This window comes from Coturnix japonica, chromosome 5 (assembly GCF_001577835.2).
Source record: "Coturnix japonica isolate 7356 chromosome 5, Coturnix japonica 2.1, whole genome shotgun sequence".
Lineage (NCBI taxonomy): Eukaryota > Metazoa > Chordata > Aves > Galliformes > Phasianidae > Coturnix > Coturnix japonica.
Genome location: NC_029520.1, coordinates 39,260,670 through 39,276,713, shown reverse-complemented (window position 1 = coordinate 39,276,713; position 16,044 = coordinate 39,260,670). Strand labels below are relative to the sequence as shown.

General features: G+C 37.5%; 1 protein-coding gene across 2 annotated transcripts in view; it reads right to left on the bottom strand.

The window, feature by feature from the left end:
- The window catches only part of TTC8 (tetratricopeptide repeat domain 8), a 34,916-nt gene extending 21,308 nt beyond the window's left edge, over positions 1–13,608 (bottom strand). Inside the window, exons 1-5 of one of the 2 annotated variants that reach the window (XM_015865296.2) lie at positions 13,369–13,608; positions 8,108–8,137; positions 4,895–5,015; positions 745–808; positions 429–588 (exon numbers count right to left, since the gene is read on the bottom strand). In XM_015865296.2, the coding sequence (XP_015720782.1) occupies positions 429–588; positions 745–808; positions 4,895–5,015; positions 8,108–8,137; positions 13,369–13,482 (489 nt within the window). In that variant the 5' untranslated portion in view covers positions 13,483–13,608. Of the gene's footprint in view, positions 1–428; positions 589–744; positions 809–4,894; positions 5,016–8,107; positions 8,138–13,078; positions 13,295–13,368 lie in introns of those variants that run through there. The other variant, XM_032445076.1, reaches the window with a different exon arrangement.
- Positions 13,609–16,044: the final 2,436 nt, after the last annotated feature.

Sequence of the window (16,044 nt, the reverse complement as noted above, 5' to 3'; positions counted from 1 at the left end):
AACAGAACAGAATCAAACTAATACACTTTATTTTCTTAGTCTGGTGAAGTGGTAGATATTGAGAGATTAGTAAATGCTTTGCAGTAAACTAAAAACTTGAAGGTTTAAGCATGCTTATGGCAAAGTCATGTTATAGTCATTTCACTAATCTTCAGTGATTAAGAACTGGTCTCACAAAACTTGTAAATTTTTGGATTTCTCTTAATTTTTGTGAACCTGTGGACTGATGTACATTTTTTCTATGAACAGAATAGCAAATTAATGAGGTAATGAGGAATAATAATGAGGAACTCTGACTCTGGAAACATTTTAAATAAAAATGCTGACGTCCCTCAAACTTGAGATTAGATGCAGCTTTGTGTCAAGTACAAAGTCCCAGACACTATGATCAAGAAAGCAGTCTTGCAAAGAACAGCCAGCCAACTTACCGTTCCTAGCCTGACATATCTCCCAGAAGCACTACTGATTGGACGAGCTGTTAGAGCTGTTCGAGGTGTTTTTATAGCCTGTTCCATAGTACTTGGCCGTCCGCTTTGTGTACTTGGTCTCACAAATCCTGTAATAGGTCTTCCTGACTGAGTTACTGGCCTGAAGATATTAAGCACATTATCCTCGTGTCAACTGGAATTTACTGATAGAGAGTTTATGCACTTATATCTGAAATATTTCATTTTTCAGAAGCTAAATTTAGGATTTGCTTGTGTACAACTGATCATATTTAAAAAAAAAAAAACAACCACATACCTAACTGCTGGGCTGGGGCCTCCACCTTGGCTAGTTCCAGGGAGTTTCAAAGATGTTCCTGGTCCTACAAAATAAGAACATTTCTGACTGCAGCTGGAGATACTGCACACTTGTCTAAGGGGCTTTAAAAAATGCTTATGTCTTACAGTAAGTCATAGCACTAGACAAGGAAGACAGGAACAAACTGCACTATCAGTAAATTGTTAGATTATTCCTAGAAACCTGCCATGACAAACATGGGAAAAAGTAATCTTCTATGTACTACTTTTCTTCTTCTGCCCTTCCTTTCATCCTTTTTCTATAGATGTTAAGCAGGTGCTGTTCCTCTTTACTTTTCCTAAAGAAATGGTACTGATTTCAAATTTCTCTAGTACTTGTACAACATCTATTTCATTAGGTTAAATTATTATTTGAAACCTTCTCCTCAGGGAAGGCAGGCAATTTTGTCATTGTACACATACTACAGACTGTAGTAAGATGTAGCAAGAACATCTCAGAACTGCATTTAAGAAATAAAGGCTATTGGAATTATAAGATGACGCTGTTTTAAAAAGGTTTATTTTCTACCTGGGGTTAGAATAACACCCGGACTTGATTAACTAAGGCAAAAGCCTTCAGCTACAGGGCAGGTATTCTCCCAGTTTCCTGTTTTGACATTAGTTCATTAAGAATTGCTAGATAACGAATATAGATTTTCCATCACCTTTGTTGGTTTTGAAAGCATGATAGGATATATTTGTTTGCTGGAATGTCTGCTGCTTTGTCAACATGTATGGAAGGAAATGAGATTTATGTTAAAAGAGGCAGTTTCTGACCAATCATCTATCTGTGTACTCATGACCAGCCCCACTTCAAACATTTCAAAGAACTGAAGTTATACTGATACGTATATAGTTTTTTTACTTCATTTTTTCACCAGTGTAATACCTCACATCTGCCCTTTTTTCAGTCTTCTCTCTTTTTCCCATCTTCAGGATGTAATTACCTCTGAGATGCTGCCATTTCACTGCTTAAGCAAAAAGATAGACTTGTCCAAACAGATAACCTTTAACTCGATCTGAGCACTTTCTAGTATTCTTAAACCAAGCTGTCATCAAGCATTCCTGCCTCTCATCTTGTAATAGTCACTGGAAAAGTGGTTTTCAGCTTTTCAGGTTAGCAGACAATGAACCAGTCTTCTACGTTTTCTTAAAACTACCACAGTGTCCCAGTTTCATCTGGGACAGAGTTGATTTTTCCTTCATAGCATCTGGTATGATGCTGTTTTGGCTTTGGGAGAAAAATGTTTAACACATACTGATGTTTCAGTTGTTGCTGAGCAGTGCTGAAGCCAAGCATATTTCAACTTCTTGTACTGTCCTGCTAGAAAGGGGAGTTGAGGGGGTATAAGGAGCTGGTAGGATGCAGAATGAGGACAACTGGCCTAAACTGACCAAAGGGATATCCCATACAGTATGGAATCATATGAAAACTATAAAACTGAAGGCAGTTGGCTGGGGGGTAGCAGCTGTGGCCTGGGGATTGGCTGGGCACTGGCTGGTAGGCAGCGAACGACTGCTTTGTGCATCGCTGTTTTTGTAAATATATATTTTATTATTATCTCTACTATTATTATTTTCCTTTCCCTTCATTTACTGTTATGGTAAATAGGTGGGTTTTTTTATCTCAACATATGAGTTCTACTTTTTTTTTTTTTCTTCCCAATTCTCTCCGCTATCCCACTGAGAGAGGAGAGTGAGCAAACAACTGTATGGTACATAACTGCCTGCCAGGTTAAACCTCAACACACAGTTAAGTTAGAAAAGGCATTAAAATTCATTTTTCAGATACGTTTTTAAATAACAGTGATTGTTATGTGCTCTCAGCATACTTGGAGAACACTTGCCAGATTAGTTCCCTTGATTTCACCTCAGACTACTCAATTTTGAGTCCTGCTTTGAGAATCCCAGTTGAACTAGATATGAACAGGAATCAAGAGGAAAAAGTTTGTGTGGCCACTAGCAGCTATAGAATTTAAGAGCTTAATTTCAGCAGTGAAGGATAACTGCAGAGGATTCCTTTAACTCCCTAGTTAATAGGGTAGTTGATAGTATTTTGTGTCCAAAGGTAATACACTACAATTTTTCTTTAAAATGATGCTATAGGGTGTTTGTATTAATAAACAAGAATGCTGGAAAATTCACATGGCAAAACAATAAGAATTAAAAAAATGTGTAGAATACAAATTCCAGTACTGAAGTAGAGCCATAGAAAAATAGCTATTTCTAGTGGATCCCATGTAATTATTTGATGTTGTAAGAAAGAGAAAATCATTAGTAAAGTGGTTCTGTTTGGAGACTGAGATAGGGATAGATGCCAAAATTAAGTAGATATGTATCTGATGCAAAAGATTTTGAAACGTAAAATTATGTAAGCGAACTATGAACATTAAGAGCCATAATGCAGTAGATATGACGTGTCTTTAGGATTGTAAGCCATAACAAGATTATGGGAGGATAGCTTGAAAGATTAGTTTCAGTAGAAGACCCTGAATCAAGCAAGACAAAGAAGCAATAGATGGAGATTCAATTCATAGTTCCTGCTAGAGATATATATTGTGAAAAGCAAATGCACTGTTTTACAAAAGACTGTAGTGGGTTTGCTCTTCATGGAAATCTTTTAGACTTTCCCACAAAACAGCATACTAGCACAGGCATATCCAGTGGTTTTGAAGCAATTACAGCAAAGTCTTATTTATCTCAATGGCTCATGACTATAGGCTATACTATCAATATGATTTCCTTTGGCTTTGAAATCTGTGACATAGTATCCAGAAAGTCACCACTTTTTTAGTTTAAGCATAGTGCAAAATGACATTTTCCAAATAATCGCCCATTTCTCAAAATATTCATCAAATGATTTTTCTTGGCAGGTAGTCATTACTACAGGGTGCATAAAGTCGAAGCGATATTATATATTGTATGTTATATTATGCTGTTCTGAGGCAAGTACACATAACATAATTAGACTATCAAAAAGTATAAACATAACTTGAGTACTGCTTTACTTTTTATATGTGACGAAGCATGTAATGACAGCTTTTAAAAATGAAAAGGATAGATATAAGTATGCAGTTGCCTACTTCTATTCTGATAAAAAAACAATAACTTTTAATGATTCAAGTATTAGTTCTAGTCTATGTTCAGTTCTTCCACTGAATTCTCAGAGCATGGTAGTTGGTTGAGTGGTTGAGAGATGCGCCTAATAAAATGTATAAAATTTCCTATATCAATCATACTGGCAAAAAAGAGCAAACAGAAACGATGCAAAAAAAAAACCAAAAACAAAATGTAGTGGAATGACTGCACATTTAGACAGGAACTGACAAAACTGAGAAGAGTTGCATGCAAGAAACAGTCATAGGGCTGAAGAGCTGCCCTGGAAAGGAAGAGGAGAAAAGAAAAAGAAAAGAAAAAGAAAGAGAAGAGAAGAGAAGAGAAGAGAAGAGAAGAGAAGAGAAGAGAAGAGAAGAGAAGAGAAGAGAAGAGAAGAGAAGAGAAGNCTCTCTATGAAAACTGAGCATAGGAAGGTAAAAGCCCACAGTAAATATAGCTGGATTCATTAAGGCAAGGCAGAAAATCCTGAAGAGAAAGAGAAAGAGAAGAGAAGAGAAGAGAAGAGAAGAGAAGAGAAGAGAAAAGAAAAGAAAAGAAAAGAAAAGAAAAGAAAAGAAAAGAAAAGAAAAGAAAAGCAGAAGGAGTGGTACACAAAGGTGATGTCATATTTAGCATATTAGCATATTTAACAGTACAGGCACAGGCATGGGATTCATAGTACATCAAGGACATATATTTCTCTCATTTCTCAGTGGAGAAGAAACCAGAAAGGAGTTTAAGAAATAAATGCTTAGGGGAAAAAAAAAACCAAAAACCACAACACTAGTGAGTATAGAAATTTAGAAGAAAAACTGACAAAACACTGTCTAAATTCCAGGCCTAAGCCTATCAAAATCATGTGATCATTACAATCAGAAACAACTGAAAACTACTCTTGCAACAATAGCTAAAAGCCATAGTACGTCACCTCAGCACGAACCCTTTTACGATTGATGGCAATCCTGACAAAAACAGCTCCTGTTGCTACAACATACTTAAGAGAAAGCTGTTCTTACGTGGGACTTGAGCAATGGCATTTTCATCCAGCATCATCTCTGCTATTCCTTCTTGATCCATCTCAATTTCATCTACATACACCATTTCTGTCAAAGCTCGTGTTTTCAGGCTCCAGGCAGCCTGAATAAGGATAAAGCAAAAGGAAAAGCATCTTCAATTAAATAATCTAAACAGCAATTTTGTCTTCTAAAATAAAATTATTATTACTTCCTTAAAAGCCCTAATAAGTTTGAATAAGCTACTGATTTTAACAATTGGGTACAGCTGAACATTCACTGTAGGCAGACCCAATGTTGTGCATACAGTCATGGCCGCTTAACATGCACGACAAAAGTGCAGCTTTATGTGTAGCCTGAGCATCTTTGGAAAAGCACTAGGGGTGTCTATATGCTCAGATAGGTCCAGCAGGCTCATGCACTGCTTGTCCTGCTCATCAAGGTAAACATGCTAGTGGCTTCCCTGCTACTCTAGCCATATAGTTGCTTGATGGAGTTAAACAGGGGATTAGACATTAGACAACTCTTCTGGAGTGGAACAGCTAGTCACTGAATGTGGAGGACAGAATTTCATGCCTGATGAAAGTCAGGACTAATTTATATCATGGGCAACTGAGATCTCATGTTTTTGAAGATGTCCTCAGCTACCAGTGCTTTTCAAAATCTACAGCTGACAGACACCTTATTTGTACTGGATGGGAAAGGAAGGTAAGTAAAGCCATTATAATGCAAAGTAATGCCTTTCCAAGGCATCAGTGGAGAAAGAAGGAAAATCTTTTAACCAGTAATCTTTTAATTACTGTAGCATTAAGTATTTACAAGCCTTTAAAAAGATAATCTAAAACTCCTTTGTTCAGAGCTATAGACAGCATATCTCAGATTGTGAGATTACTGGAGAACTTGTTAGTGACCTTAACTGACAAATTGCTACATTAAATGTCTTGGGGGACAGTGTGGAAAGGCAAGTATAACTCTCGACTATGTGACAACTCTCATGTAGTCTACAGAAACAGCAAATCAGAGGGGAGGAAACAAACAGTTGGGAATTCATACATCAGTACCAACAAAATAACCATAAATCCAATCACTTCCTCGATAACTTGATATGTGTGTAATGTACTCATAGAACTGTTGTGATAAAGGGAGCCAGAAGATCAACCACTGATCTTCCTTCAGATATTGAACAGATCATCGTAAATTTTCTGAAGTAAATTTTTCTACCAAAACAATCTGATTTGTTGCTTTTCTGACATGGGCTACAGGATAAGCACCATTAATATTTGCTAAGGAAGCATTTCAAAATAGAAATAGGATGATACTACTCTTAACGGAACTGAAGGTCAAATACATAGAAGTGCTTATTCTTTAAATAACAGATAGATTTAATGATGTAACTCGTTACTTAATGGGACACCTCTTGTTCATCAGTTCTCAGATCATGCCTACTTCTACCTTTATGTCATGTAATTTTTCTATGCAGCGTTATAACTGCCTGCCCCCCCCCCCCAAAAAAAAAAGTAAATTTAAAAATGTTAAAATATTTATCTCTAGTTTTCTTCCAAGCAGAAGCTAAGGAGGCATTTAGGCAACCACCTCAGGCACAATTAGAAACCTTTGTTCAAGTAAGAAGAGAAAGGAAGAGGGCTGGATGATTTGAATCTAGGCCAGACAGATATAATCCAGATTTGCTTTATCATCTTTTTGTTTATTCTTATGTTGGCTGACAGTCTGTAATTATCATTGATATTTGCAGTTACATGTCCAGTATCCTCAACCATTTTTCATTATTCTAGAAAACTACTTAGGTTTGAGCTTGTTTTAAAAAAAAAAAACCTTCATGCTACTCTGCTTTTTTTGAAGACATACATGTCTAAAGTGAACAATTGAGTCTATATAGAGAACATGCTGAAATTAGAGCTCTCAGAATAGTCAAATGCTTATCTATTAATAGAGATATAAAAAGCTGCTCATAGGAAGGATCTTTTTCTGGGAAGTGGAAGTAGCAACTTCTCTGATCACTAAAAGAGGACGGTTCTTAACAGACACAGGTGTATCATTCTGATTTTCCCAATAACAAAGATCAGAGAACATGTTTTTAAAAGCAGTATGTCTCCTTCTGATTATCAGACACAAATCTGTGATGAAAAAATAGGTTCTTAGACTGTTCTTACAGTCTTCAGCTCCTATTCTGGGGCTCCACAGCTAACAACCTTGAATTTCATGCACTATTCCTTAAGAAGTAACTAGACTGTAGATCAGAGCATTGCCTATAGCAATATTTGTGTAAGGACCCCTGATCAGAGCAGCAAGACGGAGAAAAATGTCAAATTCATTATTTAAACTACAGAAAGATGACATTTACCTTAGGAAAAAATCTTAACTTCTAGTAATATGACCCATTTGAAGTATCAAATTATAATGATAATGTTTCATTATCACAAATTTTATACCATGCATTATGAAATCTTAAAAAATAAAAAATAAATAGAACGCAGCAACTACCTTGTGAAGCATAGTCTTCACAGTTACAAATATATCCATCAGTATTTCATTAAAATAATCTTGTATGCAGACAGCTTACTTTACTGGAATTAGTAGGAGACTTATAAAATATAATATTGTGTGCTAGAGCTAAAAGAAGCCACAATCTGCACATTGCCATTCTTCCCACTGCAGTAATCTAGCAGTAATATAGGCAGAATGAAAACTATTCAAATACCCTGTCTTTCATCCATTGAGCAAAGTATCATCATGGAGCTTCAGGATTTCCTAATCTACACAAAACGGGTGCTAGGAGAATGAGCTGTAGGATCAGGAAGGAGAGGTCTAACAGCCCGCCATTACACTGGATTACAGGAAACATAAACCTGAACCCTAAAGAAATACACATTGTATTTTTTCCTAATCTCACCAGCTGATGAAGGCCGTTCTTTTTGATGCAGATTCAGAGGTGAGCTACTGAACTGCTGAATAAATCTAAAGAAATATGAGACAAATAACTTTATTTAAAAACCTGCCTATTTAAAATACCCCTTATTAAATCTGTTGCCAATGATGAAAAACAAACATATGTCGCTAAGGTTGTAACAATAAAAGTATTATTCAATATATTCAATTTTTTTCTTAATTATAATTAATTATATTTATATACTATAAATATATATTTATTATATATACTATATACTATTATAATTATAGTAATGGGAAGAGTTTTACCTGAAAAGCAGAGTATCCAGTATCATGCTCCTGACAAGAGAAGACAGAGAAATTAAAGAACAGAAATGGTGAGGGCAAGCTCCTTACTTCCCCGTGTAGTATGAGGCATGGGCTACATGTCTTCCAATCTGACCATCTTTTACCCCATCAGTTCCATGACAGCAGGGAACTGGAGCACTAGCAATGCTCTCACATCTTTCTCCATGCTGCATTTGTAATAAATTTGTTCAGCAGTGCCAGAGTGTGAAACTAAACTAACCATTAATGGAAAACATGGAACTAAACATTAATGGAGGGATTAATCTCGGTTGTCTGGTGTACCTGTACTTGTGTAAGCTAACTCAGAAATGCCTTGATGTTACAGCTATGTATCTTAATTCAGGCACTGCCCATTAGCTTAAAGAAAATAAATTAATCAGCTGAATGCGGCTACATAGGAACATTCACAGTGCTAAGAAATTCAAAAAATGAAAACCTTCATCACTGAAAAAATAAAGCTGATCAACTGTATTTCCTAAAAAACATCGTTCTGTCTTAACTGTAGGTGTAAATGTGTGTTCACATATTCTGATAAACTAATGCAGGAAATAACAAGATTTTAAATGGAAACAACAGAAATAACATTAAAATGCAACATCTTTTAACATAGGTGGATCCAGTAGTTGCAACTCATGCAAGTAATCCAGTGGAACTAGATTCAGAGTAAAGATTTCTTTGAGAGGATTAACATGTAGCGCTGCCCTATAAGCTTGTACCTCAAAACAAAAGGTCAAATTTATTCTTCATTTACACATATAAAGCTCCTTTGAAATTAATAAGATTGCAAAAGCAATGAAGGAAGGATTTAACCCAGATCTCTAAATCCACTAAGGGCATTTTAAAATTAAAGTTAATGTGTAGAGTCAGTTTATTTTAAGAACAAAAATATTTAGAAAAATGATGTCTTCTGATGCTTGTAGCCTAGAAGAAAGAATGAAACAAGATTACATACCCTCTATTCTAAAAACAAACCCCCAAACCTTCACTTTATAATCAGTTTTTTAGTTGGATATGATTTAATACATGCTGAATATTACATTCGGTACAACTGAAAAATACCTCTCTAGAGCAGAAACACAAAATACATGAGCTAGAACCAGCGACATCTGTATGCATCACTAGTTTTTATGCATAAACTTAGTAATTAGTCTTTTGAACCCATAAGTTATTTTGGTTGAAGATATTTTTTCACATCACATTCCATGTAAATGCATTATTTTTATCATGACCTTACAGAAAACAGTATGCAAGTAATAGTAGTTGACATTGCACCTTAGGAGAAGAAAGGACAAATGAACAAGAGCAAATCCTTACAGTATACAATTAATCAAGTTAAAGGCTGGACACCCACTGTATATTCATTAATGATATTAAGTAATTTATTATTTTTTGTTAAACTAGAGCAGACCTCATACATCGGTGCTGGTTTACTGCCTTGAATCTGACATATGGAACACAAAGAACGGTAATCAGATTAGGTAACTAATCAGGATGATAAACAGAGACAGTCACGGATTGTATTTCCTCTAGGTCATTCTATTACTATAAACATAGAAGACGGTTTACTTGGTTACAATAGAAAATAATTAAATTGAACATCAGTGCTTTCTGTATTTGTATTCCCAAGTGCTAGTCAAAGAACATGCTGTTTTATCTATCCTGAGATAATATTTTATAAGCAATAAAATTAACTTCAATAATTTTCTTACTTTTTAAATGAAGAAATTCAGAAAAGCTTGTACAGAAAAAGTACTTTTGTCTTCCATAAAATCTAACTCAATAGGAGGTAATTATTGTTCTATAAAAATGTTAAGTTTTTGTAACGAAAATCTCTTTATGATTACATAAATGATTTTATAGCATTTCAACTTAATTGATGTGTTTTATAAGAATGTGTGTTTATAATGGCATTTGATACTGCTGCAAAAGGAAATTCCTGATTTTAACTCAGTTGGCTAAGAGGTCTATATGATATATCTAAAAGCTTCTAATACCTACTGCATCTGATGAGAGTTCAAAGAGTACTACACCAATTAAATGTAATTGCCAATTATATTAATTGTAAATGTAGCTATTAATTAGATCATCCATCAGTAAACTTATTTTTCAGCTCTCTTTATGTTCTAAAGCACATTCTGAATAGTAAGATACATGTATAGAGAGCAACAAATTAGGAGCAAGCCAAGAAAATGTATTTATTACATTTATGACTGGCAAAAAATACAGGATACTCTAAAGAGCTGATTTCAGCTGTTTGCAGCTTTCTGACAGTTTTGCAGTTGCAAGGGAGAAGGAGTGATGATATCATTTAGCGGACCAGCTGACGTGGCTAGGAAATACAGGCTGTCAAAAATACGGGGTCTTTCAGGCATGAAAACAGATTATGCACTGTTAGTCTCTTCTTTTACTTACCAGTGTCAAATCATGTCTTACAAGGGATTATGCTAGCTGCCTGAGCATGAAAAAAGTTCTAGTCCATAACACAGTTTAACTCAGCCCTTCCTGGGTATCTCTTTAAACGATACCATCTCCCATGGCTCAGTATGTATCACCTCCTAATGCTGTTCAAAGTGACTCTCTGAACAGGCTACTGCTCCGAGGTCCTTCTGTCACTGGTTGCAGAGATTGGGATGCACGTGCTTAGTGAAATATGGGACAACAGGATGAGAGCAGATGGCGCTGTGATTACAGCAGTTGAGTATTGCCTTGCAGGGCACAACAGCTCACTTAATCCAAGCTTTCCATAAGTGTTATCATTTGTCTATTTGCTTTCCTGGTGTCCAGGATAACGTATCTTGGGCCTGATTTGCAGAACTACTTCCATAATTCAAGATGGGGTTTCCTCATCAAAGGATTTAGAACTGTTATGTGCTTTCTAAGCATAATAAATGAGATATTTCACTTTAGGTACCAAAAATTATATGCATACTTAGTTCTAAATGTTTTTGTACATCATAACAAAATACTACTAATTTAATTTACATGAATAGACAACAGCACCATTTTCCTGCTAGGAGGTTAAGGAGATCACTTTTATTGAATTCATAGCTTCAGAAATGTAACTGATTCACTACCTTTAGAATAAACACAGAATGATGTAAAACCTGCAAGGCTTTACATGAGAAACAAAAAAATTAAATACGGGCTTTATTTTTAGTGCTTATCTGTCCAAGGAGGATTTCGTGTTGACTACAATAGTAGGTAAAGTAATATGACCACATTTGACTGAAAAAAAAAAATTCCATTCTATGTTAACTCCGCCATGAACATTAAAGCTGTATTTTAACTTAGATCATTAGAAAATGTTTAACTTAGAGATTTCAAGAGTAAGATCTTGTATGTCAAGCCAGTTTGAGTCTGGTTCAAGCTGCACACTTGAGAATGAACCAATGTTCTGTTTTTTCCCACCTGTAGCACCACAACAAATGGGATATAAATAATGGACATTTTCTCCTGTCAGGAGCAGCATTCTTTATTTAGATTAACAGGTAGGAACAACAGCAAAAAAACAAAAAACAAAAATCCAACTTGTGTAACCATTACATTTTGAGAATACACCATGAAGCACAATTCATAATCCTTCCAAAGAAACACTGATTGGATGAATTTCCCCTTAAACAGCTCTCCATTCATATTTTTTCTAAGAGTCTGAACTGTTATGAACCTGTAACATGAAGTGTTTATATAAAGCAAAATCTACTTGCTGGTGTCTGCACACTTGCCATATGCTTTACTTGAACACTATGCTATGAAATCTATTTCTAGAGAAAGACTGAAATAGTGTTTCAAGCATTTTTTAAATGTTAAAACATGTTTTTCTAGTCTTAGGAAGAAGCATTTAAAAAAAAATTTAAGTTATTAATTGCTGCTTAAACAGGATTCTTCATGAAGATTAAATGAGGCAACAGCCAAACTAATTGTAATTCAAGTTCACAGAAACCGAAGACATGCTGCACAGAAGTCATGCTAAATCCTACTTGTTGTTCCAGACCAGTTTTCTTGGAATGCCTTCTTTAGTGAGTTTTTCATAGAGTCGTTTGAGTTAAAAGGGACACTTCAAGGCCATCTGGCCCAACTCCCCTGCAATGAACAGGGACACCACAGCTAAATCAGGTTGCTCAGAGCCCTGTCCAGCCTGACCTTGAATGTCTCCAGGGACAGGGGATCTACATCACCTTTGGACAGCCTGTTCCAGTGCTTCACCACCCTTATGTAAAATACTTCTTCCTAATATCCAATTTAAATTTCCCCTTCTTCAGTTTGAAACCATTTCCCCATGTCCAATCTGCTCATGGCTCTCTACTGGTGCCTTACAATACATACCATAAACAAAAGCACCTTTTATATATCAGCCCTAAAATGGTGTAAATTACACAGCCATCTGACTGTGTAGCTTTCTTTAAAGATTTTTTACCCGTGATGAAAGAGATCACCTTCAAAATTCTTACAATCTATAGCCATAGGATACTTTGGAGATGCAGTTTATGTAATATAAAGTGTTTGTGATGATAAAGTCCAATTACTGGAGACATTTACTGGAGACATTTTCTAAAACTAGCAATACAGTTTTTTCATGCATACAAAAACTAATCTAGAAACATCATTCACAAACTTATACTTTCTGCATAGCAGTAAAAAATGCAGGTGCTTAACAACACATCCAACGTTTCTAGACTTGGCATTTGGAGAGTTAACGGAGCAGGACAACAACACCTTTTGGTGGGTGGTAATGCTTGTACCTGGGATGAGGTAAAACATGTATCTCTTATGCAGTTTAGTCCACACAGCAATACACAAACATCTATATAAAATCGCCAGCAACACCTGTAAGCAGATTTTCTTCTGGTCGTGGCTTTTCCTCTCTTAACAGCTCAAACTCATCGGTGGTGTGGGAAGTCCTGGGACGTGCTGGCTTCCAGCAGCCCCACTCACCTGTCGCTCCATCACTGCTCCACGCCCTATTGGGACTGGGAGGGCACCCAGCGGGGCACATCTGAGGCGGCATGCCCACCGCCTGCAGCCTGCAGGGAGAACTGGGCAGCTCGGCGAGAAGCAGAACCTCGCCCAGCGCTGATCGATGCCCCTCGGCCCGCGCTGGAGCCGGTCACACGATGGCTCTGGCGGAGGCCCCTCACTGACCCTCTAACGGCAGATCGCGGCGCGTTTCTCTGGCAGCAGCAACAGGTAGCCCCGTCCCTCGGCCTCCCGGCCCGGCTCCCTACCTGCTCGCTGGGCGCCCCCTCCAGCAGCTGCGAGCACAGCTCCGAACACTGCCGGAACTTCCTCCGCCTGAAGTAGCTCCAGGCCTGGAACAGCGGCTCCGTCTCCAACCCCATCCCGCCGGCGGAATGGCTGAGGGTCCGGCGGGGCCCTCCGCTCTTCCCGGCCCTCGGCTTGCCGAGCGGGTCCGAGGCGGAGCGGGGAGGGGGAGCCGGGCCGCAGCGGCGAAAGCGGCAGGCCCCGCCTCAGCCTGGCCGGGCCTGCGCGTCGCGTCGAGCCGGGAGGGACTGAGGAGACGGGCGGTGCTGTAAGAGGGTGGGTAGACGGATCCTGCTCCATGGATCCTGAATGTGAAATCCTAAAATGTGAAATCAGTGAGAGCCATTTGGAATGAGCATATATGGCTGAAAAATAATGCGGTCTTTTAATCATCGTTTGAGTAAAAAGTCCTCTAGAGCTGTGGGAATTCAGTTGGGAAGAGCACACACTGCTCTGATCAGGTCTTTCAGGCTCCATTAGTCTGTTATTTCGTTAAGTATGCAAAGGTAAAACTAGACGTGTTTAGAGAAGAAAAAAGCAGGATTATGACTCTTTCTATGTATGTTTTGTTGAGTGTTGGTTGCAACCATTAGCCCAAGGAAGAAAAGTTCCCTAGGGATGCTTGGAGAAATAATTAAAAAAAAAAAAAAAAAAAAAAGGGGTTTTGAAGCAAAAATATCTGATGGATGAACAATAATGTGATAGCTAAAATCGTGTCACTGGTAATTTAACAAATCATTCTGAATTTAATCCTATTGTTTCACCTCAACCCTCAGTTCATTCAAAGTGGAAGCCTCTTGAAGCAGGTACCCAGGCTAAGCTGGCAAGCTGAATGTGGAATGGAAGGTTTTAGAAATAACCAACCCTCAGACTGTTTGTTCTAATAGGGGAGTAAAATGACTCAAACTATCATCTATGGATGGCTGGGTTTTGCTTGTCCCACAGAGAGTGCTCAGGGAAGGAGTGTTCTGAGTGGTGTGTTCTGAGACCACGCCATTCCCAGGAGGGACTGGTGGAACGGTAGTAGCATAACAGTCTCTTTAATTTGTTGTGTGAGACAGTATGTACTGCATTCCCACAGAATGTGCTGGAGGCCTGCACAAGGACACTCAGTCTGTACTTTGGGTTGGTCAGAAGGTTGAGCAGTATTTCTTGTTGCTGTGATACTGCTCTATACCTGTAGTACTGCGGCTGAGAACCTGTTGGCACCTAAAATAGTATCTGATTTTTCTATATGTTCTTTAGCCTGGCAAATACTTTGCATTTTATGGTTAAGCCAGGGAGGTGGTTGAATCGCCATCCCTGGGTGTGTTTAAGAGCTGTTTGGATGTGGTGCTCAGGGATATGATTTAGTGGAGGTTTTTTAGAGTTAGGGTACTGGTCAGGCTGTGGTTGAACTTGATGATCTTCAAGGTTTTTTCCAACCTGGGTAATTCTATGATTCTATGATCAGAGAGATTGCGAACACTGGCCAGAATCTACAGATTTATTTAAAAAAACTAAACTAAAGTTCTTCCAACTACCTTTGTAAACAATAATGTGATGGTTTGTTATTAAATGCTTCAAATGCTTGCTGTTATCACCATGTTATTACCAGAATTTAGCATGTTCGAACGGTTACTTTTTTAATAGAATGTAATATGAAGGGCATTTCTAGATTGTGGGGACGCATCTTGAAGTCAGTCCAATAGATCCAGTGTTGTTAGATTAAAATGTCAAGCAGGAGATAGTTTGTTGGCCAGAGACAAATAATGAGGGAATGTTGTTTTGTACTTCCTGTTTTTAAAAGGCAATTCAGTTTTGTGAACAGCAGTTAAACACCCCATTTATCTGTGCAGGAAAACAAAGACCAGTAGCTCCTAAATGTCATTGACTCCAACACAATCTTATTAAAAACCTCATAGTTAAAGCACTGCATGTAAATTTTAATTTGTGGGCAATTATTTTAAGCCTTAATATCTTAATGACAACCCACAGGCTACGAAGTAAATTACCTGTTTAATGTTTGATTCTAGCAATTCCATTTTGAGTTAGTGAAACAAACAGAAACACAGTGAAATGGTAATTATGGGCAAACTCAGCAGGTGAAGGTTCCCAGGTGCTCTGCTAAGCTGAATGCTGTGCTTTCCTCTGAGCAAAGCCATGGATTAGTGATAGGTACCATCAACTACTCCATGCTTTGGCACACCTGAAGGTGTTTGGCTTGACAAGGAAACAGGTTTCTGTGTCCTGGAATCTTCAAGATGACTTGGCTTTCCAGCTGAAAGGAATGGAAAGCCAGAAAAAAAGCAGGAAGCTTAATGTTTTATGTGGGGAATGAACTTGGAGTTCTTTTTAATAAAGCTAATGACTTTTCAGAAGGAAAAAAAAAAAAAGAAAAGAAAGTTGCATCTTTATACTTAGAAAATGAATGGAAACAAATTGTGAATCACGTGAGCTGCCAGTATTTGGTCCCTGGTTGTGGGAGGTTGCTTCTTAAAGGAGGAAACGCAGTAAGCATTTCATATATCTCTCTTGGGAGGACAGTGGAGGTGGGAAGAGAATGTTTTTTGTATAAAATAATTGCTTTATCATATATCAGTAATACATACCACTGGTTTTCTGCCATATTTTTTTTTAGTTCTGAGATTCTGCCTATA